Source organism: Arvicanthis niloticus, chromosome 2, assembly GCF_011762505.2.
Source record: "Arvicanthis niloticus isolate mArvNil1 chromosome 2, mArvNil1.pat.X, whole genome shotgun sequence".
Lineage (NCBI taxonomy): Eukaryota > Metazoa > Chordata > Mammalia > Rodentia > Muridae > Arvicanthis > Arvicanthis niloticus.
Window position 1 is genome coordinate 4499349 of NC_047659.1, and position 26458 is coordinate 4525806.

Consider the following 26458-nt stretch of genomic DNA (forward strand, 5'->3'; position numbering starts at 1 on the left):
TTTTTCCTTAGAAGAATCAACCTTTCCTTTCATTCCTTTCTTTTTCTTTTCACTGTCTTATAAATTTTTTTCACCCTCTTCAACAACCACCACTATCGACAAACACTTTGTGAGATCATTTCATTTATCAAGTTCCATTATGAAAAGGCAGTAAGTGGGACCTTCTCAGGCCCAAATGAGCTGTAAAATTCTTTAAGTGCATCTCCAACTCTATGCCATCTTTTCTCATCAATGGTTCTTTCTTGAGGAAATAGGGGACATAAGGCTTTAATGAAATCAAAAAATGACAACAAATGCTGAATTTCACCCTTACTCCTTGGGTCTTTAAAGCATTTCTCATCTGTTCCACATATAGGTCATGCTGACTTATTTCTTGCCCCATTCTCATACTATGACTTACCAGTGTCAGTGCAGCAGGTTCCAGCAGAGACCACCTTTGTTACACTTTTGAATTTCCTGTCGAAGACCCTTCTTTCAATAATGTCCCTCAAGGAGCCTCTTGTTCTCACTGCCCCATATTGCCTGCCAGGTGACCCACCCTGAGGGTCAATCAATGGGGTCTGCAAGGGAGAAAGTGGGGATTCAGGGGCAAGAGACACAAAGAATGAAGACAAGACAGTTTTCTGATCAAGTCTCTTTTATTGAAACACAATTATGGGTATATAAGCACAAGCAGGGGAGTGCAGCTGGAGACACTTAACCACTAGTGCCTAGCAGCTGGGGACACTAAACAAGAAGTACAGGCTATGTCTGAGGAAAACTATAACGTGCGCCTCCCGCGTCACCCCACGCCCGTGGACGAGAAAACACGAGAGACGCAATTCGGGTAGTTACTGCAAAACGAGGACTTTGGAAAGCGCGGAAGACGTGGAAGGGCGGAAGGGAGCGGAAGGACTGAGACACGGAAGGGGACTAGCCTAAATACAGCCTAGAGTGACATATTCACTTCTGATTGGCTGTTCGCTCACCACCCAATATTATGCCTCGGGATTGGCAGTGACTTTGGCGCGCTTCCTGCCTTTGCAGCTGCTCAGATAATTGTTTACAATTGGGAAGACACGCGGCCAGCGCCATCTTGAAATGGAAGATTATATCACCGTTAACAGCGGCTTCCTACATCTCCCCCTGTTTAAATTATTAATATGAAACAGCTTTTTGCCTATCAAACTCAGTACCAAATTAAGATTCGAACTCAAGCCCGATCAAGCAAACTCCATCTTGGGGGAATAAGCGATCAAGAGCTTATAGCCCGAAGATTTTCCCTTACCCTTCCAGGTGCGATGGAAACGAGTCCTCTGGGTGCAAGGGCTAAGGGGATGTAAAGAGGAATTGATACCCATCCCTGTGCAATGGAGTATAGCTCCCAGGAGTGCAAGGGCTGTCAACCTATTATTTAGGTACCACAATTATTTAGGCAAGGGCTGGCTGGACTTGACCTCTCATCGTCCCAGTGCAATGGGCTGAGCCCTTGGGGTGCAACGACTGAGGGCCTCAGTCAATCGGCTACTTTCTCAGCCTACGTAGTCAAATTTCAGGGAGAGACGCTTGCTCTAAGGCTGCGAGTGCTTAGGCTTTAGCTACCTTGTCACGTTTTTGCTGGGCTCTGAGCTTACAAACCAACCATCTATGAACACGAATCCACATCATAGGGCTGTATCAAAACAGGCCTACCTTCCCTTTTAGAAAGAAAGAAAGAAAAAGCAGAAGAAATTCAAGAAGTAAAATCTCCATGGGAAACAGGTTCCACTCGTGTTCCAACAAGACTCGAAATCCAGATCTGCAATTGGTGTTGTACCTGGTCCAACTTCCCATTCCACTTTCCTTTTAAATAAGCAGAAAGATCATGGCTTTAAATAAATGTATCATTCACAAATCTCAGAGGTGTAATACCTGGATGTGGGGTCGCTGACACACAGCTTATTTGAACCACATCCATGAGCTGCTCCACATGGGCTTGGAGCAAATTAACTCTCTGATTGACCAAAGTCTCTTTTAAGTCTCCATAACGATGTACTGAGATGGGCACAAAGGTAGGCACATGCACAACCAAGGCTAGGTCTAGTGATCCATTCCAGCATTGTGCTAAAAGCATGTAACATTCTTACAATCTAAGATATCAGAATTATTCTGAAAGTTGGATAACATAAAGAAAAATGGAGGGTCCACACATACCAACACCGGTTGTGCAGATGTATTCTTAAACACCTTATTAATTTTAATGTTATCTAAATGGCTAGAGATATTAAATCTTGTAGCCGAAACATTTTGCACTTCATGAAATATACCATTCAATAAGACAAAGGCAGATATACCCTTTTTAACATTTTAAACAGTGGCTACAACACATAATTTAATTGTGTTGAAGCAGGTTAAACTCAAGAAAATATATATATGATTTAATTTTGGACTTACATCCCTTTGAAAACATTAAACAGAGGTTTAAATCCTCTTATGGTAAGCTTAAAATGAGGTTTTAGCCGAATAATATCTCTTAACAACTTTTAAAAATCACTAAGAGTAAATCAAGATTAAAAGTAAACTATTTTCTTTTGCATGTACACTCACAAGCCAGAAGATGGCGTTAGATCCCCACCACAAATGGTTGTGAGCTACCATGTGGTTGCTGGGAGTTCAGCTTTTATATTTTAAAAGATTAGCCTTTAACAGCTGAGCCATTTTTCTCTAGCCCAACCTGTCTCAAATATTGAAATCAAATATTGAAATCTTTGAATCTTTTTTGAAGTAACAAGTATCTTAAAAATATTTTTAAAGCTCGTTATATTGAAGCAATAGCTTGCAGAAAAAATTTCTTTTGGAGAAATCCACTAATAAAGTATCACACAATGAATAATACACACCAAAAGATTTAACCTCTTACTTTTTTGTATTAAAGCAACAACAATATTTATATATATAAAATGTAAAACAATTAACCATCTTCTGAAGCAATTATTTTTAACAAATATTGCTTCATGGGCTCTTAAAAATTATGAATAAATTTATTACCTGTAAATCTTTCACCTTTACCAGAAATGTAAAGGGATAATATAAAAACATCTTTTATATCTATAAAATTCTATAAGCATTTATTAAAATGGTAGCTGGAATAGACAAGTTAGGTTGTATAAATCTTAAATTTGAACTTTATTTTGGATTAATTTAATAACCAATCTTTTTTAGTCCCATGAGAAATATCGGATAAAAGCCAATCTTATTCTCTAACGATTGTTACATATATTAGAGGAATCTAAAGCATCTTGTTTTTAACAACTTTGAATATAAAGGAATTAAAATAATTTGAACCATATTTTATAAGCCCTGGTTCGATCCCGGGTTTCGGCACCAGATATAACGCATGCCTCCCGCGTCGCCCCACGCCGTGGACGAGAAAACAATTCGGGTAATTACTGCAAAACGAGGACTTTTTACTTCTGTAACACACACATGGAAAGCGCAGAAGACGTGGAAGGGTGGAAGGGAGCGGAAGGGCTGAGACACGGAAGGGGCCTAGCCTAAATACAGCCTAGAGTGGCATATTCACTTCTGATTGGCTGTTCGCTCACCACCCAATATTATGCCTCGGGATTGGCAGTGACTCTGGCGCGCTTCCTGCCTTTGCAGCTGCTCAGATAATTGTTTACAATTGGGAAGACACGCGGCCAGCACCATCTTGAAATGGAAGATTATATCACCGTTAACAGCGGCTTCCTACAGAAAACAACATGATTCTCAGAGTGTGCTCAGTGGTTGTGGGCTGCTTGCAAAAATATCAGCCTAGAAAAACAAGTCTTTATTCAGGGTGGACAAGGATCAACCTACATATATATGGCCCAAGATGGCTGCAAAGAGGATAGCTGCTTTCTGCTAGGAGTGGGCTTCCAACCCAACTTTGTATCTCAGTCTGGCTGGGAAGTTGTTGGGAGCCAACTGCTAGCAGAAAGTGGCTGCCCTCTTTGCAGCCATCTGAGCCATATACCAACACAAGAGACTGGTTTTGCAAACAGCCTACAATAGCTGAGCACACTCTGATACACATCTTGTTTTGCTCACATATCTTGTTTTGCTGTTTAGTGCCCACAGCTGCAAGGCACATGTGGTAAAGCACCTTCAGCTATGTTCCCCTGCTTGTCCATGGCTGCAAGGCATGTGGTAAAGCATATAAATACCCAAAATTTCCTTTTGCTAAATGGGACTTGATCAGACTTTCTGTCTTGTCTTCATTCTTCTCGCCTCTTGTCCTTCCATCACTACTCTCTCTCTTGCTAGACCCTGTTCACTGACCTGGATGGGCCAGATCAGGACTTAATTAAGAAGCCCAAGCACCGTGAGAATTTAGACATCCATCTCTGTCCGATAGCTGTGGAATTTCAACTAGGTGACACCACACCTGAATAAGGAAGGTTCTTATGAGTGAAGAGTTAGAGATCACTTTTTCATTCATAAGACTACATTCAATTTACTCAAAAGTAACTGAAACTGGACAGTCAGTATGTACAGTGTATAGCCCTATCAAAACATCAAATCAGTTACAAGAATAAAACAACAACAAATCAATAACAAATTACAAATGAAAACAAGGATAACCAAATAACCAAAGTTAGAAAAACTCAAACAGAAATCTAAACTCCAGAACTGTGGGAAGCAGCATTCTTTGGCTGCTCATTTTGCAGCACAGACTTACAGCCTGTGGCTGGCCTTGGCAACATAGTAGGAAAGCAGTTACTGATGGAAATAATCTTTTCAAGAGAAATGTAAGCTGGTCTTCTTTTTTGGAGTCTGTGTTTGAAGGATATGTCATCCCAAGACTGAGCATAAGACATGTTACAGTTTTTGGCTCAAAGTCTGCAAGTTTGTTTAAGTTATTCTTGATCATTTTCATCAGGGCAAGAAAAAATGTACACTCTCAGACTCTTCCTGGATGCCCAGCAGTTCTTGATGTGCCTCAGCACTTGTCTTCCTCCAAATGTGCACTCTTGCTGGGCTAGTGGCTAGATGAAATTAAGGCCTATTCACACCAAGGAAAGCAATGTAAAGAAGAAACTGCAGCCCATGATTCCCATGGTGATTAGGGATGAGATGCCACAGTGGTGAATTTGCTTCACACACTCAGTGCACCTCACACAGCAGTTCTCTAGGTGGGAGATCTTGTCCTGGTCTGTGCCATGTTTGAGTTTTTGCTGCAGCATTTCAGATCTATGGAAGAAGGGCCAAAGGCTTGGTAAGGATTTGTCAGTTCAGCTCTCCCTCCAACACCAGTTCTATTCAGCTGGACAATCCAGCATGGCCCATCAGCTGAGGCCATTCCCTGACCTCCAAGTATCATAGAGCACCTGGGCTTGGATTGTTTTCTCAGCATTTAAAAACTGCTAGAAACTGAACTGTGAACTACACACTGTACTGGAGTTTAAAAAAAAAAAACATTATGTTTCTCCAATAGTCTCGGTATATTATATTGAGTAATAATAATATTGTAGCAATGTCTGAATCTCAGTTCAAGAGAGATGAGAGCTACGTAGAAGACCATGTAGATGTCTTATAAGGAACCTGCCAAGAATTGAAGTGAAGGCTTTGATTATTTCTCCAGTGCAGGAACCTGCCTGTGTTCCACTTGTCAATCCCTTCATCTGGAAATGCCCAGAGAAACCATTTCCCATGAAATCCATGGGCACTGCCCTGGTCCTATAATCAGCAAGAGTGTGTTAAAGAAAATTAGTCCCAAGGCTAGACACTGAAGTATAAGGTGATGGTCATGAAGAAACAGAACATACACCTGTAATGTCTATGGGTTTTGTAGGGCACACTCTCAAACACACAAAATATTTGTGTTCACACAATATGAGCATGGTATATTGCAGTAACCAGTTTAGTTTCCCAGTTGTTGCTAATAAAAAAAATCTACCAGTATATTTCCAGGTATAAAACGATCAAATCTTGAATGGGATAGTTATATCCTGGCATAGCATATGGACAGTGCAGTCAGTGATATGCTTTCCTCCCTTAAACCTAACTTGGAATCAGGCTTCTTGGCCTATGATCTAATCTGGCTTAGCAAGTTCCAAAGGCTGTGTAGAGTAGGCTTGTTTCCCAGCTAAGGATCACATGTTGGTGGTAGACTAGCTTCTTTTTCCTGTTTACTGTTCCAGACTTCTTCCAATAGGAGCTCCCTTTACCACAGCCTGACTGACTTGGTGTCCAAAGCTATGAGCCCAGAATAATAAGAAATCCCCATAACTAGGATAGAAATGTTCAAATTTCTCCCCAAAATTTGACTGTTTCAGGGATATTTTGAGCAAGATAAGGCTGACTAGTTGAAATGCCAAATGCTTGTTTGGATTATCTCACACTGAGCAATAGTCCATGGAAGGACTGCACCAAATGGTACATTTTCACTCTTTACCTGATGGACATCTGGATAGTTTCTCCTTCAGGGCTGCTCTGCAGACCACTACAACCCTGATGTGCCCTAGTTGCTCTGTATACTTTTACTGCTTGTTCTTAAATCACTGAGTAAATGGGACTTCATTTCCACTTTCTGAACAAGGCTTCTCACAGACCTACCAAATTTTATACTACCAGACCTGTCTGAAGTTGAGACTTATTTTAACTCAGAGAAAGCGATTTTGAATAACAGCAGTTGCAGAATGCTACACAAATAACATTGGTTGAGTGCTTTAGTGTATCATGACCTTCAAGGGGCTCCTGAAGGAGCCCTGTTCTTGCACCACAGCTCTGGGACTTCTGCTGGATGCAGATTCAGCTCCAAGCAACTCAATGTCTCAAGGAATAAAATCCAAGACAAACTTGAAGGCAAACTTTTACTGAGTAGAGGTAGCTGGAAAGTAAATGGTAGCAGACAATGAGGAAAGCAACCTGGAATGCTAAGAAGTCACAGTGAGCCACCTGACATTCCAGTGGGCCTTGAAAATTCACCAAGAACAGAAAAGGGACATAAACACATGGATTTTATACAGTAACCTTCCCCTTACCTCCATGCACCATATTCCTTTGATTTGCTCCAAAGGACTTCAATGAAAATCAATAGTTTGCCCCTAATCATTTGAAAATCTGACTTTAAAAGAGTTTTTTGTGTTCTGTTTCTCTTGGGAGCTAGGTTCTGATGCAGAATAATTGGACTGTTGTGTTGGATATTTAGTGGAAGCAAACTGAAATCTCAGATTGCTTTTCTCATTAAACTTGGCATCTAGAAACACACACGGGTGTATGTCTGAACAGACACACACACAGAAATAGAGAGAGACACACACATATTAACAACACACACACACACTGTTGTATATACAAACACCCATACAAAAAAACCACGTGCAAAATCACCTTGCATTAAACAAACACAAAATACTAGTACAAACACACTCATCCATAGCTGGTCCAAATAAAACATAGATGCACAAGCATTCACACTACACTACACAACACAAACACACCACACACACACAGAGAGAGAGAGAGAGAGAGAGAGAGAGAGAGAGAGAGAGAGAGAGAGAGAGAGACGGGGGAGGGGGACGGGGAGGGTGAGGCGGAGAGGCAGAAAGGGAGGGGGAGGGAGAGGGGGAGGGGGAGGGGGAGGGGGAGGGAGAGGGGGAGGGGGAGAAACACCAAAAATTATAAGTGAGCAGAAAACAATGAGGAATCTGTCGTGTTTGAAGAAAAGGTAATTTAGGCTATGCGAAGCAGATGATTCAAGTGAGTGACACTGGTTTATCCATGTTTCTGGTTACACATGAGGACACTCTGCCTCTGATGACTCATCCTACCTGCTGATGCTTGGCACTTGGGACATAGATGTTCTTGTTGGCCTCCTCACAGAAACTCTTATCTTCTCCATAGGACACTTGTGGTTCACTCTGCTCCACCAGCAGATTTCTGTTCTCTCTCTGCAGCAATATCCTGACATTGTCTTTCAGTTGAGAACATTCTCTAAGGAGTTGGCAGTGCCTGGTGCTGAACCACAAACAAACAAAATGGTGATTCCCAGCCAGCTTTCATTTCCTGTCACTCCTCCCAGTACCATCATCCCTGCAAATGTCCTGGTCCCTAGACAGCCTCAGACTAGAGACTCCAGTATACATATCAGCGCCAATGAGAGGCAGGTCTAATCCAGAGACCAGCCACATTCCACCAGACTGAAAGTACTTCTGTAAGGCCTGACAACAGGAGGGTTTATGTCCATCAGGGAAGATGAAATGTTCCTCATGGGTGCTTATATGTCCCTGGTACTAGAAAACCATCAGCAGATAGAGGGCAATTCCCCTCTGAGAGAGGAGAGAAGACCCAACAGGAATACACTCTTTCCATTTTTGTCATGGATCCCAGATCTTTAAATCTCTTGTCAGAGCCCTAGAGGTTCAGTGTTGCTTGATATTCCCATCGAGATGGAAATGTTTTCTATGTAGAAGATCCTGAATTTGGAAGAATAAAGACTGAAAGGTCTTACAAACTTATACACTTATACACTCTTCAGAATTAGGACACCTGAGTGCAAGAGGTACAGATCCATGACTCTTGGCTCAAGGCAGGGTTCCTGTTAAGAAAGAGTATAGAACCAGAGCCCTTACTTTTGTTCAAAGTCCTAGAAGGACAGAAGCATTCCCTGCCCAGTGCTGAGGTCTCAGCTGTGTCAGTCACTCACCTGAAGGAATGGTTTTCTTCAATGAGCTCCTTGTATTTCTCCATGGCATCAATTACTGACTCCATCATTTTCTGGATATTCATAATGGTCTTTTCGTGGTTTCTTTTAATGATATTGAATTCGATGTTCATCCTGTGTTAGGGCATGGCATACAGAGCAAATATTTCTGTAAGGGTCATGTGCAGAATGGCTGTATCCTGGACTACCTCAGCCAATAATATATGCCACATCCTTGCTCTTTGGACATGGGGCCTATTGGTGCTCCTTAAACTTATAATCCTTGGCACAGGACAGCAGAGCCAGGGGACCAAATGGAGGGAGCAGATCTCCAAGAGCATCTCGTGTGAGCCTGAAGGAATACACTAGTTCTGTGAGAAGTTTCTCCTAGTCTCCGCCACAAGCTTGGGCCCAACAGATATCTCTGATGACTTTTTTATTTTTAAGGCAGGCCTCTCAATCCTTGGTTGCTATTGTTACATGAATTCTCAGGACAAGAATAGTATTTCCAGGGAGAGGCTTAATAACACTTCCTCCCCCAGGAGATTCCTATGTGACACCAGTGCAAACACAAGGAGCAAAGTACCCAGTTGAACAATTTGGTTGTCTATGGACACAACACTATCCTGACCTGCAAATTGTGCATCAGACAAATCCTCAAACCCCAACAAAGCTCCCAGAGCCGCAGATCCTGAACAGCACACACACAACTACATTCACACACATACACACCAACCCACCGACAAACACAATTAGAATGCCAGCTAAATCCAGGGAGGTGTCATAATCTCAGAGTATAAGAACCAAACTCAGAGGAAAGCAGTGGTGATCTGCAGGCATTTCATTCACACACTGAGAGGCAGCAAGTCTGACCAAGTCCTTCCAGCTGTGTACAGAACCAATCAAACTCCAAGCACTGTAAGGTCAAGTATCCTACTACTCAACACCTGTCAGGGCTTTCTAACATGCATGATTAGAGGTGACACACTCCTTTGATGAGAGGAAATCTTGGGTTAAGAGAGAGGGCACAATACAGTGAAAAGGGGAGTGAGCATAATTACTACCTGTAGTTCAAATCATGATAATTGTACAGGTTCAGCATTTGACTAATTTCTTCCTCCTCAAAGCTCATCTTCTTGATCTTCAATTTCAGTTCTTCCAATTTCGTCATCTCTTTCTGGTTACTGATGCTGGAATTCTGGGATGATGTTTGCATAGCAGAGCCTGGACATAGATAAACACAAATGAATTGGCAGAGTGGATGGCCCAGGGGCAGCAGAGACAATTCTGAGTTTCAAAAAGAATGGTGAGGGAGAGGAAAAGCTAGAGACACAGTGAATCCCAGAAGGAACAGAAAAGCAATCTTTGAGCTGTTCTGCTCAGCTATATCCCTCTTCCCAACCACCGTCACCATACATATGCCACACTCTCTATTACAGAGAGTATTATGCACTGAAATCCATAAGCTGCCTCAGACATAACGACTTAGGGATCTTTGTCAGCTCACATCAGATGTGATGCAGGTAAATCCTGGAGTTCATATTGCTTAGCACCATCAAGATCTAATCATGTGTGTTGAAACCCAAAGTGTCTGAGACTCCACACATGACCAGGGTCACATCCTTCTCTGTTCTTGTCCTCAGAGACTCCTTTAACCTGTAGTAATCCAGAGGATGGAGGGCTTCAACTCCTACCATGAACAGACACACTGTTAATCTCATAGTTCTTCTTCCTGACATTCTTTGCCACTCAAAATGAAATTAAATAGCTCCCAGAAAAGTAGCTGCAGGTTGTCAGTACCTGGATCTCTGTCAAACTAATAATCAGAAATTCTTGACTCTTGTTCTGCCATTGAGAAATTCCAAGGCTCCAGCTTGTAAGGCATACTCCTGTAAGGCCCAGCTCAAGCCTATTTCTTCCAGGAAGTTCCCCAACTCTACCCAGGACTCACTGTGCCTTCCCCAGAATGATTTCAGTCTTCCTTTCTTACAAGACAGGAGGCCAGCTTCTTTCTTACTCGGAGAGGTCTCTCCTTGATCACCATTCTCTTTCCAAAATAGCCTAAGCAGCCTGGAAAACATGCCTGTTTGTGAACCCAAAAGGCACTGAAGAAATACCCCACAGGCAGTTGTTGTCACCACAACACAGGTGACATCACAGAAGATTCTACTTCTTTCCTAGATATGAGAGAATGTCCAAGGATGGCATTCCTGATGATGTCACTGGGTACTGCCATGACCTAGCTGCTAACTAGCTGTCCCCAAATTGTCCAATTTCTGGGGTGTCCTTTCCTGGAGTCTCTCATATGACCCAGGGAATACCCTTTGGCAACCTCTCCATCCAAAGTTAAAGATTTCTCTCTGCTTCATGACAAGTGAAGTGCTTCAGATGGAAAGAGTTGGTTAGAACCAACTCTGACATGGGTAAAAAAAATTTTAGCGCCCAAATCTCTAGAGACCATGGATGTGAGAAATTGTTCTTAATAATAAATATACCACCTGAGCCAATTCATGTGAAATACAGGCCACTTCCCCGGGTTTTCCCTGTTTCCCAGAGGCCAATATCTTTCTCCTATACCTTTAACTGTATAAAACATGGATAGTATTTTCTTAATGTCCATTCCTTCATAGTGGGCATTGTTTCCATATACACATGCATGTGTTTCACAAAATCTCTGGTTTACAATCCTATCTTTTGCAAGGAAAGCTCCCATTTCTTTGGAACATAGGGGCTCAACTACAGGGCAAATGTAAAATTGTAAACTTTTCCTTCTTCAAAATATTAACGTGCACATCCTTCCTTTCTCAAATACAAACAGACAATTGTATAAGTGGCCATCAGTGAGCAAAGGTCAACCTGGATGGTGCACTACTACATTGTAACCACATAGCTGTCACTTCTCCAATAACTGTCTTCCTCAATTCCCACGTCCAGGCATGAGGATGTTGGGGGTTGTACCATAACACTGTACTCATAGCAAACATAAGAATCAGGAGGCTAGCAGGGAGTGGGATGGCCTGAGGTCAGGTTAAACCTCAATTGCAATGGGTCCATAAGTTCAGGAGGGCGTCCCTTTGGCATTGTCATCTGTGGCTTCTGCATTCTTATCTTGGATGTGCTGAATCTGTGCTATAATGCCAAGTAAGTTCACAGATGTAAGTGGAAACTTGTGTATGGCTTTTGTGGGGTGACATGTGTCTTTGACTACCACCTTCAGCCACACAGTATCACCATGCAAAGCTCAACAGAAGAGGGGAAGATTGTTGATGCATTAGAAGTTTGAGGGCCTTTTCTTCCCATTAGGGCACATGTTTTCCCAATGTGATTTCTCTTTTGAACCTTCACTGATGGTGTTTTGGTTGTTTCCTGCCCTGAAGGTTCCTGGATGCCCCAACAATGGGACAACTGGATTCAGACTTCTTTTTACCAAAAGAAGGGTTGCTGCAGAATTATGCCATGGCAGCAGGCAGGTCAACTAAGCTACTCTTATGTCCAGCACACCTGGTACAGGACTGGAGGCCTGAGCTATCTGGGGAAAGGAAGCAGCACACAATATCACACAGCAATCTCTGCTGCAACTGCTACAACTGCAATAGGAGTGTATGTCTGTTTGTTTTATATTATGAATACCTACAAAGCTGTTCATTGTTAATACATGCCTTTCATCCCAGCACTCAACAGTTTTTATTTAAAATTGTTGTGGTTAGTATTCCTGTTGTCTGGTTTGGTTTTTGTTTTTAATTCCCACAGCTAATTACACTGCACCTAGAATGTTAAACCCATGTATGTAAGGCTGTATTATTCATGTTAGTCAATGATTTCTTTCTTAGCAACCACTCCACAGATGATCCATCCCAAAATTCAATTTCAAGTCAGGAAAACAGTCATAGAGATGTTAGTAAACTTGTATGGTCTACCCAACACAACACGACTATAGGATGGCATCCCATTTTTGGATTACCTAAGAGATTGTTTTAGAGATGACAGGCCTCTGTATAAGTCTGCATTTGGATGGCAGAAGGCCTGGAATGGCTGAAAGAATGCCTGCTCTCTGAAGGCCATGTCTGGCCCTTTAGTGCCTCTGCAGCCTGAGGCAGACATCTGCCAGGAACCCAGGAACACTTGGCCAGAGCTGGTTCAGGACTGCATTTTGGATGAGCCCTGAGACCTGGGTGAACAGAGGCCTCAAGAGTTCTAGAAAAGGTGAGCAGAGTCACTTGGATGTGAGGGGAACAATGGACCATTGGGCTGCAGGTCCTCCATTTTATTTATCTTTGCTATGTACATAGTATATGTAAATGACAAAGGTATCCTGATGTACAACATCTAGTCACTCTAGATGTTAAAGTGTTTGCCAGTGTATCCACCCTAGAGTTAGTAGAGCAATACATTTTTACCATTCTGTTAAAAAATGTAATATAATTTCTGTATGAATATATTTTTACTTATTCAGTTTACATGCTGCTCAATACACCCCTGTCACCCACATTTTTTCAATACACCTGGCCCCTTCTCTGAGCAGATGAGGGCCAGCTCTCTCAGGACCTCCCTTTTTCTCCCAGACCAAGTTACCCTGTCCTGAGGAAAGGTGCTGAGGGAGATGGTAATGGGTGCCTTCTGCTTGGCTTTCTTCTTGCTCCACTTCACTGGCCTTGGGAAGTTCATGCAGAACTAACCTAGAACTTGGTACTTCATTCAGATGCTCTACAAGAAGCATTGACTCTGTGAATATTCCTGAGAGGATATTTCCATCAAACCTACTCCCACTAGTATCCTGACAATGACAAAGGTAATGGGATGCTGGACCTCTATTTCAGGAGTTTCCAACTCTTCTCAGAGCAGCAGTATAGAAGCCCACAGAGCTGGCAATGTTAAGTGAGGTTACAAGGGGGACCTAAGACCATACTGTTGCTTTCCAAAAGTACCTCCCAGAGGCTTATCAGATCTATAAACCCATAGATCTCTATGCACTGGACATCAGGAAGTGTTCAACATACATTGATTTTTGTCACTCAGTTTCCCCAAATATTAGAAGTCCCAAAATTTAGAGGGATTTGAGGGTATGAATAGGGCCCAGGGGATGGAGGTTGTGCAAAAAGTGTGTAACAATAGAGAACTGACTGAGAATCAGAGAGACCAGATGCTTACCAAGATCATAGTTGCAGCCCAATAAGAAAATGAATAATAAGCCATTGGGTGAAACATGAAAGAGGCCATAGATGTTGAAGGTCGGTCTGGAGTGAATCTGGTTTATTTTTAAATTTTTTTTTTAAATGGATATGTTTTGTTTGCATTTCAAATGTTTTCTATTTCTAGGCCTCCCCTTAGCAACCCCCCTATCCCATCCCACTCTCTCTGCCTCTATGAGGGTGCTCCATGAACCATCCACGCCTCCCGTCTTCCCCCCAGCCATGGTATTCCCGTACACTGGACACTGAACACTCACCTGAGTTACATTCCAGGCCTGTAACTTCATTCATCTGCGACAACAGCTACAAGGCAAAGGGCAAATGAGACTCAGTAGTCAGTTTGGCTGCTACAAGGTTGGTCCTTGAGAATGGCTTACAGAATGCTTTCAAGACTAGGGATGTCTATCTGAAAGAGAAAAAAAAAAGGCCTCAGTCCACACTGCATACTCAGGAAGGTTTAGTCAATGAAAGGTAGATGTCAAGCAGTTTTTCACCTACACAAATGGCAGTAGTGGGAGCCAGGTTAATCTGCCTGGCTGGTAGCATTCACCAAGAGTCAAGCACTGTGCTGAGGACCTACAAGTAAGTAAGCCCCAGGCTCCTTCCACAGAATGGACAGATGGACAAGAAGACCCCTATCACATGACAGTGATTGATTTCCTGTGTGTTTACAGATGTCCCCTCTGTGTCAGCATAAGCTTAGAAAGAGTTGACCAACAACAATAAGTAATTGAAACCCTTCCCTCAATCCTTCTCAGGCTGCTGCTTAAAAGCCATGGTTTGACAGCACCAGGTTGGGGAGGCAGGGGATTGTTTTCTTCACACATAAAGTTTCTGACTCACTGTTAGTCTCAGAAATCAGATCTGTTCCAGGGGAACTTCTCAAGAATGAAGCATCCACTTGAAGGAATACTTCCTAAATACGCTCTGAAATCTACTGTGGTTAAAGATCAACATCAACCATCGCTCGCCCCCCCTTCCTAGCTTTGCACAGGCATGCCCTCCACTAGAGGCATGTGACCTCGGCTTCAGGCTCTATCCAGGCAGGATAGTTTGAAGCTTCATCCCAACACTGGTCAGCTGACTTGAAATGGTGATTCCTTCCTCCACTTCTGCCCCCAAGAGAATCTTCTCAATTCCGCATTTCATCATTAGGCACTTCATGCCTAATCTGCATGGTTATTCGGCATGAGAGGTGACAGATCTCCTCCAAACCTGACAATCTGTGATTCTAAGGCATAATCTTGAACCCACAAGAGTACTGAATGGATGCCTGGTAACCTAAGAAAACTAGCATGTCATCTTTACGCACCTGTACCTAAATAAAAGTCTCCAGTAACTTCTATCTTTGGTTTGGGGTAATCTCTTTCAGTGAGAAACCACAAAAGTCTGGAAGGACAAAGATTGAATGGAGGACATTACCTCTTACTGGATACTGAGTACTTGTATCCGGGGTCTCTATGTGGAAGAAGTACATTAAAGCAGACATGGAGCGTGCAGACTGAGGTCAGCTGCTGGCTCCTCATGCTACATCAGAATTCAGTGTTCTGACTTCAGGAGCCACGCTTCTTATTTAGAAGCAGTGTAACAAGTAGGCTAGCCACGAGGTCATGCCTGCTTTTTCTCCTAGAGGTAACCAGAAGACCTACACACTCAACAGCTGTGATGTGGATAGGGCTGGCGATGAACTGGGCAGCTGAAGCTCATGAGCTCAGCATCCAGGGCACCTCTGTGTTTCCAGAGAGTCAGAATCAAGGGTCTAGTAAGAGGCAAAGTTAGCAAGGATCCTTGGCGACTCCTCATCCAATCCTAGGGTCCTCATGTGAGAAAGAGGGTGTTGCTTCCCAAACTGACCAGCAGACAGAAGACAACGGACATGGGATCTCCTTCCCAACACGGTTTATTCAGGAACCTTGAATTACCGCAAAAGCCAGCAAAAGCCCCAGCTCCCAGCCCTTAAATCTGTGTCCTCTCCGATCAGAACCTGCCATGTGGTCATTCTCGATTGGTGCTGAGCACATACGTCACATGACCCAATCTTGCATAACGATGAACAAGCAAAATGCATGCGCAGTAAATCCTAGCCTACGTGCCACCCAAGCTTCCTGAAATGGTGAACCAGCACGCCAGGGGCGTCTGGCACCCAGCCAGGCACCATCTTGAGTTCCGCTCCCCACATCTCCCCCTTTTTATATTGATTTGATGAGAAGTCTCACCGACCTCAGACAAAAAGAGGATAGGGTACTCATTACCATTTTCTAACGGGGGGTAGAGGCCTGCTCCCCATCAGGATGACAAGTGTGGGACACTGTAATGATTTTCTGACCTCTGTCATTGTGCAGTAGGTTTACTAATCATACCCGTCCCGACGCCTTTTCATGGGGGAAGGATTTTGGTGTCAACCTCCATGCAATCAGGCATATCCTTCAGGGAATCTACCTTGATATAATTCAAGGACATCCCTTGCAGTGCCACCTGACACCCTGTGATACTGGTACACAGAGCCCTCCTCAAAACTGCTGGGCAAGGGTCCTTCTCATCAAACCATATATCCATATCAATCTTTTCCAATCATACTTGTGGCGACTGTCCCAGCTCTACTGCTGCAAATGCCTGTACCATCAGGGCTTGATCATGGGCATGTCTAACTCTCATGCGACACAGACACCAGAATGCTAGGCAACTGATAAGTAGAAGACACAGAGCCAAGGCTCCCAAGCCTGCCCATTCCCTCAGATGAAAAACTGTCCATAGAATCCAATCAGCCATGCCCGATGTGAAGAACACATCCACTCGATTAGCATTGATGGTAACAACAGACTGATGCAACTTTTGAAGAAGATCATCCATCGCCCTGGACCAATTCCCTGTAAGATACTGAGAAAGATTTCTTGACAATTATGCTGCATAGCTAACATTCTCAAACTTGACCGTGGTCACACACAACCCAGAATACCAAAGATTTAGGGAATACTGATAAGATTCCCCAACGAAGATCCTGTCCTTCAATCAGGAGCAGCAGCAGACACACCGCTCCCATCATCTTCTTTATCTGAAGGTTCTTGCACTCTTCTGGTCAGGTGTTCAGGGACCCAAATCAGTTGTTGATGATCCTGATGAAATACACAAACAGAACCTCTCACCCACATCAATACTGGGTCTGGTCCATACCATTTTTCAGTTATAATGTCCTTCCACATTACATGACCTTTATAAGGTACCTCTGACACAACATGGCGATCAGCCGCTGCATGCCCTTACTTATCCAAATTCAAAAAATTAAGAGTAAATAAAGCAATGGCCAGTCTCTCTCGGGGGGGGGGGGGAGCACCCATGGGCTATCCCCCCTTTTTGTTTAACAAGACATTCTTTTAAAGTACAATGGGCTCGTTCTATGATGCCTTGTCCTTGAGAATTGTAGGGTAATCCATGTGTTATATGGATCCCCATCATTTGACAAAAACTGGAAAAAGAATTGGAAGTATATGCGGGACCATTATCTGTTTTTAAGCATCGCGGCTGGCCCCATGCAGCCCAAGCTTCAAAGCAGTGAGCTATGACATGGCGTGCCTTTTCTCCAGTATGGACAGAGGCATAAATAATACCTGATACAGTATCAATGTAAACATGAATATATTTCAGTCGTCCAAAATCAGAAAAATGGGTGACATCCATCTGCCACAGATGTAATGGACGAAGGCCTCAAGGATTTACTCCCAAGGACACTTGTGGCAAAAAAGGTACACAAACTTGACACGTTTTCACAATTTCTCTTGCATCTGCACGAGATAATTTAAAGCACGATGCTAAGGTTCTGGAATTAACATGAAACCATTTATGAACCTCTCTCATCATTTCAAGAGCAGCACCCATCACAAAACCTTCCAATGCCTTGGAAGCTTTATCTACAATATCATTGCCCTCTGCCAAGGGACCTGGCAACCCAGTATGGGCTTGAATATGCTGCACAAAAAAGGGAGAGGTACGATTCCATATTAATTTTTGCAATTCTACTAATAACAATCCAATGGTAGATTTAAGCTTTATTTTTCCTTCAACTTCCAAACATTTTAAAATATTTACCACATATTGACTATCTGACAACAAATTAAAAGGTCTATTAAACTGTTCAAAAACTTTAATTACAATTTTAAGTTCTATAACTTGTGGAGAAGCGGGGGAAAATTTAATCACTACAGGACCTGATCCATACACCAAATATGCTCCACACCCTGATTTAGAACCATCAGTAAAAATAAGAGGACAATCATTCAATGGATGCTGTCTGGTTATTTTAGGAAAAATTACAGGATGTATAGTAACCAATTGTAAAATAGGATCTTTAGGTAAATGATTATCAATGATACCACCAAAAAAAAAAAATCTTAAGATAGCCCAATCATCTATGGTGGCTGATAATATTTCAAATTGTTCTGCTATATAGGGTATTATTATTTTCTCTGGTTGACATCCAAAATACTGAAATCTTTGTTGAAGTCCTTGCAGGGCAAGTTGAGCTACCACTGTGGGATAATGGGAAAGTGTCTTAGCAGGAGATATTTTAGGATGTATCCATAATAAGGGAGCTCCCTGCCAAAGCACCCCTGTTGGTTGTCTCTCAGTAGGTAATATGCATAGCGACACCCCTTGTGTTTCATCTCTGTGTCCCAAAGCTGCCTTTTGCATACCATCCTCCACTAGCATCAAAGCTTTTCTAGCTTCATCTGTCAATTGTCGGGAGGAATTCAAATCAGGATTTCCAGGAAGAATATCATACAATGGTTGTAACTGTTTATTAGATAAATGTAAGTAAGGCCTCAACCATTGAATACCTCCTAATAATTTTTGAAAATCATTCAAGGTGTGCAGGGTATCTGTATGAATTTGTAACTTCTGAGGAGTAACACTTTCAAGAAATATTTTAGTCCCCAAGTAATTAACAACTACATCTTTTTGCACTTTTTGAGGGGCAATTATCAAATGTTTTTCTCTAAGGGCAAATACAATGGCATGATAGGCATTCTCCAATAATTGATCAGTTTGGGTGGCAGTAAGATCATCCATAAAATGACATATTTTCACTTTTAAAAGTGTCTTTCTAACCTCTTTTAATGCTGCATCAACATACAACTGACACATAGTAGGACTATTGGCCATGCCCTGTGGTAAAACAACCCACTCATATCTCTGATCTGGCTCAGCATGATTCAAGGAAGGAACAGTAAAGGTAAATCTCACAGTATCCTTCTCATGCAGGGAAATAGAAAAGAAACAATCTTTAATATCTAACACAATTACAGGCCAATTCTTGGGTAAAGTAGAAGGTAACAGAAGGCCTCTCTGTACTGGACCCATGATCACCAATTTGTTTATTAATTTCTCTTAGATCATGAAGCAATCTCCATTTTCCCGATTTTTTTCTTAATAACAAAAATTGGAGTATTCCAGGGGGATGTAGACAGTTGTAAATGTCCCAATTCTAATTGCTCCTGGACTAAAGAATGCACTGCTTGCAATTTTTCTGAGGGAAGAGGCCACTGGGGAACCCACACCGGTTCCTCAGACTTCCATGATATGGGAATTGCTTCCACAGTGGCCCCTATAAAAAAAACCACTCCCGCTTTATCGTTCTTTGGAGCAGTGGACACAGGTAGACTCTTGCCCTGCAGTTTTTTCCCAAGTCCTTTCCCAGGGATATATACCCCATATCGGACATCATCTTATGTGTTTGTGGACTGTAATCTTTTTCATTTGTGAGAACATAACCCATTTCCTTCATAAGGTCTCTGCCCCAAAGGGAGATAGGAACCTCCAGATCATAAGGCTGAAAGGTCCCTTCATGACCTTCACTATCCCTCCACTTTAGAAGACGAGAGTTCATTTCCGGTTCCTGGGCATATCCTAAGCCCCTAAGTAATTGCACTGACTTTTGTCTGGGCCATCCTTTTGGCCAATCTTTCATGCTAATAATGCTGCAATCAGCACCCGTATCCAATAGCCCAGAAATATTTTTTCCTTCTACTGCTAAAGACAATAACGGTCTAGTATCAAGGTCCAAGGAGCAAAATACAACTGAGGTCCCTGTGGACCCAAAACCCCTATCTCCTCGCTGAGCATCTTTTGCAGGAAACTGACCATGACAACTGGGAAGGCACAAAAGCTGAGCTAATCAATCTCCTGGGGAAATTGCAGAGATACCTCGGGGAGAGGACACCGTAACTTTAACTATCCCAGTATAATCAGAGTCAATAACCCCAGGATGAACCATAAGTCCTTGCATAGTAACCGAGCTTCTCCCTAACACCAGCCCCACTGTATCAACAGGTAAAGGTCCTTTAAAATCAGTCTCTATTAGCTGTGGACCCATTTGGGGCATTAATATGAGTCTGGTGGTGGAAGAGGTCGAGTCCTGCACTCCCCTTTGTAGCCCTCCAGGGTGGTCCCACTGCATTGGCGGTCTCAGACTGGGCCACTCTGCTACTGCCCCATATATTTGAGGGCCCTGAGATAGGGGGTCCTGCATCCCATTTTTTGGACATGCTCCTCTTTGTCCAGAATGTAAAGTTTGTCCATTTTTGTTCCTCACTGATCTGCACTCATTAGCCCAATGATTTCCGTTTTTGCACTTCAGGCATAAACCTGGGGTTCAACCCCGATTACCCTGCAGCTGCGGGCATTGACGCTTCAGGTGTCCTGGTTGCCCGCACTTAAAACAAGCATTATTTGCTGCACCTGTACCACGAGCTATTTGCATCACCACAGCGGCTAGTCCTGCATTAGATAAAGGTCCCCCTATTTCCCTACAAATTTTCATCCACACGTCAAGGCCTGTGCTCTTATATGGATTTATGGCTTGCCTACATTCTTTTGTACACTGCTCAAAAATCAATTATTTTAAAAGTGGCATAGCTGTATCGGGATCTCCAAAAATCTTTCCTCCTGCTTCTACTATTCTAGCCACAAAGTCTGCAAAAGGTTCCATTAACCCCTGAGTGATCTTAGTGAGATTGCCCGAAACCGCTCCCCTATTCGGAAGCGACTTCCATGCCCATGTTCCCATTTTATTGATCTGTTCATAGACTTGTAAAGGATACATAGTTTGATGGTCAGCCCATCTACCCTGCCCTAAAAGCATGTCCTATTCCCATTGTTGCTGTCTGGCTGCCTGATTTTGAGCCACATATTCAGCTGAATATTCTATGAAATGGGCTTTCCAATCTAAATATTGGCCAGGTGTTAAGCAGGCCCGTGCAAGATTCTGCCAATCACTGGGGGTCATGGCATAGCTATGCAGAGATTCCAGCTGAGCCACCACATAGGCTGCACTGGTTCCATATGCCCGCACCCCTTCGGCCAGCCTTTGAATAATCTTCCAATCTAGGGGCTCATGGTAACGATTCCCTTGGGCATCTCGAAATACTGGAAAACAGCGTACTCCTGAATCACTTTTGGCCCTCAACTCTCTCCACACCTCCAGATTGAAACTCTGTCCCGATGACAATGGGGTATATGGAGGCAGCTAAGGTAGTTCTGGAGCACTAGGCTGGACTTTTAGTTTCGATTTACTCAAGCTCTCGGCCAGGCTTTCTAATTCATCCTCCGAACTTTTCTCACTCTCCAAATCATACCTCACCTCTGATTTTTGGGATAGCTGCTCTAAAGCCTCACTACCCTTCACTTTTAACAATCCTCGGAGTGCCTGAGTGAAATTGAGGAGGTGAAATTCCCCATGGTGCTTAGTGCAACTTGTCCTGATCCTCAGGAACTTTATTATCTCTTCCGAGAACCTTTCCTGCTAAACTTGTCCCAAAACCGGGAACTTTATAGTAACTTGTCCCAAAACCGGGAACTTTATAGTCTCTGAACCGAGAACTTTCCCTCATCCCACTTACCTGGGAACTTTACCAGCTAGGTGCCCTGCCTGTAATGGGTTCTGAAGTTCCCCATATGGGCCACCACTTGTTGCTTCCCAAACTGACCAGCAGACAGAAGACAACGGACACGGGATCTCCTTCCCAACAGGGTTTATTCAGGAACCTTGAATTACTGCAAGCCCCAGCTCCCAGCCCTTAAATCTGTGTCCTCTCCAATCAGAACCTGCCACATGGTCATTCTCGATTGGTGCTGAGCACATATGTCACATGACCCGATCTTGCATAATGATGAACAAGCAAAATGCATGCGCAGTAAATCCTAGCCTACGTGCCACCCAGGCTTCCTAAAATGGTGAACCAACACGCCAGGGGCATCTGGCACCCAGCCAGGCACCATCTTAAGTTCTGCTCCCCACAAGAGGGAACATGTGTGCCAAGGAAAAGGCCACTGGAGGCCACAGTGAGAGGCTCCCATGTCAAGAAGAGAATATTCAGAAAAACCACCTGTTGGCCTTGACCTTGAGGCCTGGGACCACAGATGAGCTTCTGTCCCCTCACTTCAGGCTTACATTCCCCTCACAGTCCAGGTGATGAAGAGCACCCGAGGAGAGGAAGCTGCAGCGCTCACCGGGAACCAGAACCTTGCACTGTGGCCAAGAGAGACATCCTAGGACCCAGGAATATCCCAGAAAGGGCTGCTGGGTGCAAGGAGGCACTTCCTCCACCTGCTGCCCACATGGTGGTAACTTAGGACACCAAGGCAGAAAGGACCCAGAAAAGGCGAGGGTAGCAAGACCTGGACATAATCAGCAGGAGCTGCCTGGTGAATGACTGAGGCCCCACGTCCCCTCTGCCATCTATTTCCTAGTTGCTTCTGGTTACAAATTCTACAGGAGACTTCAGTGGCCGAAGGTATCACAGGCCAGTGAGAGCGTGTGCAAACACCCAAACGTTGGGGAGGCATGTCAGGACGAGGGTGTGAGCATTCACAGGGTGACCACCATACCGTGTGAGTGAACTGGATAAAGATGGATGGGCATAATCTTCACCTGTCTCTGGTCTGGGCACATAGTATACAGCCACATTTGTAACATGACTCCACACTAGCCACGTAACTCCCGGGCTCATATGGCATTCACAGGGACCCAGGTGTGCCCTTGCTCCACCTCCTTGGTAACAGGACCCCATTTTACAAGTGGACGTGTGCCTACCTTACTCTACCTTACTTCCAAGCATAATTGTCGCCAGGGGTAGCCCTGCAACAAGGCCCTGGCTACAGAGCTGATGGGGTGCTCTGCTCCATTCTAGTTATACCATCAGGAACCTCCGGAGCCGTGCTGGAAGACAAGGTAACCGTGAAGAGGGCAGTGCGGGCTAAGGACAGGAGACTGGGAGGGAAGCCTTCGATCCTGAGGCATGGGCTGCTTTTTCTGTAGGGTGGGTGGTAAGGACCACCAATACTTTATGATTTAGGTTTTTTTCATCGAATGACACAGGACTCATCCTAGAGGAGAAAGTGCTGGGTTTCTTGCTTATTTGTTTGTTTAATCTCTGAAGACGGTGGCTCTTGCCATAAGGCTGCCTGGTAGACTCTGCTGGATGCTGTGTTAGCCAGGCAGAGGTGACCACCTGGCAGCCAGGCTTGGGGTAAGACAAACCCTAGTGAACTTAGGGTGCCGGCTGCTCCCTCCCAGGCACAGAAGGTTAACCACTGCTGCAGAATAGAACATAGGTTTATTTGTAGTAAAAACCGTAGTCTTGTGGAGAAAACCCATTGGCAATGTACAGTTGTTCCATCAGGGGGTGCTGCTGGCTGTGGGACCCCCACATCCCTGACTTGCATGCACTGTGCTGCAAATGTTCACAGCTGATCTTAGGCCCCCAGACCTTAGACGGTGTCTAGTCTCCTGCAGAGGTGCCCATGTCCCAGCCTGCCCAGCACCCTGCTCAGTGCAGCTCAAAAACAAACCCAAACCAAGCACACATGTCAAAACAGACACAAAACATTCACAAGAACGAGGCTCTAGAGTATTCTCTTTTTCAGTGTCCTTCGTTATCATGACGCATCATGACAAGCTAAAATATACATCCTCTTGCTATTATAGAATCTCTTATTCACAGATATATAATGGGAGACTTAGATGAAATAATTACAACTTCCCCCCCCCCTAAAATATGAACAGGCAAAACAAAACATAACAGGACCAAAAAAAAAAAAAAAAAACCCAAAAAACAAAACAAAAGAAACCAACTACAACAACAGAAAAACAAACAAACAAAACCAAACCGAAAGCACAGGGTGTCATGAGGGCATTCACATGGTTCATGCGAAGGGGCCTGCAGAGCCCTCCCCACTGTCTGCACTTGCACCGGGCAGGCTGGGTCAGGGAGCTGTGCAAAGTGGGCCGTGCCCTGACCTTTCCAAGGCAAACCCTTTGCTCCCAGTTTCTCACAGCTGGGGCTTTCCAAGGTGTCTCACTTCCTGCCGCTCCCCATCTCCTGATCCCTCCCTGCCTCCCCTAACATCCCAGCATGTTGTATGTGGACACCAGGCTGCAAGTGTCCCCAGGAGGAAGGTAGTGCACTGTCCCACTCCAGTGGGGACAGTGACCCTAGCCTTGGCTCCCTCCTCACTCAGAAATGGGCAGCTGGATGAAAGGAGAAAGAGCCGAGAGTCTGTGTGTCTTCACACAGAACTCACAGGAAGAAATGAGAGGCTGGCCAAGCAAGCCAGAGGTCAAAGGGCAGGAAGCACCAGGAGAAGTGAAAGGGCAGAGACACCCCAAGAGCACTTAATTTGAGCCAGCCATAGGCCCAGTGTGTGGGCTGCAGGAATCCTTGTGGAGAGACCTGTCAAGGGCCATAACCAACATCTAGTGCAAAGGCCAGCGGACTCCTAGTGACCGTAGTTTGGAATGCAGAAGACCCAAGAGTGCCTCCTGGAGAGAAAAGAGGCAGGGGGGATGGAAACCTGGTATTCTACCCTGCCCTTTGGGGTGCACAGATGTGTCCCATGGCAGCAGGGCAGAGAAAACCTGTTTCCTGGCTCAGGAAAGGGGCTTCAACAAGCAAAGAACAGTACCACTGACTAGGTGGGCCGGGGGTGGGTCAGCAATGTCATCTTTCCCAAAGGCCCCTCATAAGGGAGGGGCCTGCCCAGTTAGCACTCAGCAGGACCCTGATGTGTCAGGACGGGAGGCGGCCAGGGAAAGCTCCAGAGCTAGCATGATCCAGTGGTCCCTGTGTAAGCTCTCTCTCTCTCCCAGCTAGGCCTAGTGTGTGCTACAGAACAGCTCGGCTCTGGTCCTGCCTACCTCCCGAGACCTAACACACTCTAGAGAGCAGCAGAAAAGACAGGCAGATCAGTATGGGGCAGCAGATGGGCCTGGGAAGGGACCCACTGCTGTTCCCAGCCCTCCCTGGCACACCATGAGTTGAGTTCTAGACTCCTGAACAACCATCTAAACCACAGAGGCAGGCAGTGGCTTCTGAGTTCTGCTGTCAACCACACATGCTTGACCATATTGCCTGAGCTGCTTCTCCTTGGTGCTCTGGGTGTGGCCAGCACAGATTTCCTCTATGTACAAGGAATGTACCCAGGGACAGGCCTCCTAGGGCAGGTGACAGTGGGACACCCTCCCCATCCCTATGGGCCATAATAGCTGCAGGCGTTTCAGGTAGTCCCAGAGCTGTAGAGAAGCCAGAGGCGGACTTCAGAGGTCGGGAGGCTCCCAAAAGCATCCGTGGGTCCTGTCCAGGTCTCACCCTCACTGGACGCCTTCTTCTTCCACGTACGTTGAAGGAAACCAACCGATCTGAAAAAGATGGCAGGGACAGTTGTGTCTGCATGTGTGTACACACAGCAAGGGGGCATGGGTCAGGGCAGGGCCAGGAAGGGCTTAAGAGCTGAGACCCCTCCCAAATACCAGATCTCAACCGGGTCCCACCAAGCCTCAAAGAGAGGCTGAGGAATCTAGCTTATGATCTGCCACTGAGAAAGCGTCAGATCCTGCTGAGGAAATCACACCTTCCCATGTCTCCTGACACACAACCTGGCCTCAGCCACAACACTGGCGAAAACCAAGAGCAAACACAGACAGCAGAAAGGAGTCCTAGGTCAGGCACAGAAAGAGCTACCCTGCATGTTTCAGAAAACTGAGAAGAAGCTAAACATTTCTTCCAGAGAACAGGAGTCAGAAATCAAACAGAAGTCCAAGGCTGGAAGCTGGATATTGTGATACATTGTCCATGACCCCAGCATTCAGGACTGAAGCAGGAGATCACCCTGAGAGTTCAAGGCCAAGCAGGCCATCTTGATGAAACCTTCTCTTCAAAATTAAAATAAAACTAACCAATAAAAGAAATAGATAAACAACAACAAAAACCCAAACAAAACAGACAAACAACAACAACAAAAGAAGTGAAGGAGAAAGAAAAGGAAGGAGGGAAAGAAACCTGAGAGCCAAAAGATGCAATGACTTAAAAGAATCAGGTTAGACAGAGAACAGGACTAACCACAGGTCAATGGAGAGAATGCAGGTGGAAACAGGGAAGAGAGACCTGGCTGATAGCCCTTAACCAAGCCCAAAGTTAGTAAAACAAACAGTTAGAACCTGGAACTGGTTCCCCAATCACATGCCTTCCGGGATAGCATCTGAGAGGAGAAGCCTTAATTAAGGGATCGCCCAGATCAGACTGACAGGTCTGTGAGACTTGTCTTCACTGTTAACTGATGGGGGAGGGTCCAG

At 44.5% G+C, this 26458-nt stretch overlaps 1 protein-coding gene and 1 pseudogene across 6 annotated transcripts in view; both read right to left on the minus strand.

The window, feature by feature from the left end:
• Positions 1–3090: 3090 nt before the first annotated feature.
• Positions 3091–10925, minus strand: LOC117704221 (uncharacterized; annotated as a pseudogene). Its single transcript, XR_013108342.1, has 5 exons — positions 10599–10925; positions 9712–9871; positions 8651–8782; positions 7776–7962; positions 3091–5193 (listed from the first exon to the last, which is right to left on the minus strand). The product of XR_013108342.1 is annotated as an uncharacterized LOC117704221 (transcript).
• A 12500-nt stretch (positions 10926–23425) lies between these two features.
• Positions 23426–26458, minus strand: part of Vav2 (vav guanine nucleotide exchange factor 2) — a 168636-nt gene continuing 165603 nt past the window's right edge. For all 5 annotated transcript variants that reach the window (XM_076928331.1, XM_034495800.2, XM_034495797.2 and 2 more), the window contains one exon: positions 23426–25525. In XM_076928331.1, the coding sequence (XP_076784446.1) occupies positions 25478–25525 (48 nt within the window). In that variant the 3' untranslated portion in view covers positions 23426–25477. The remainder of the gene's footprint in view (positions 25526–26458) is intronic.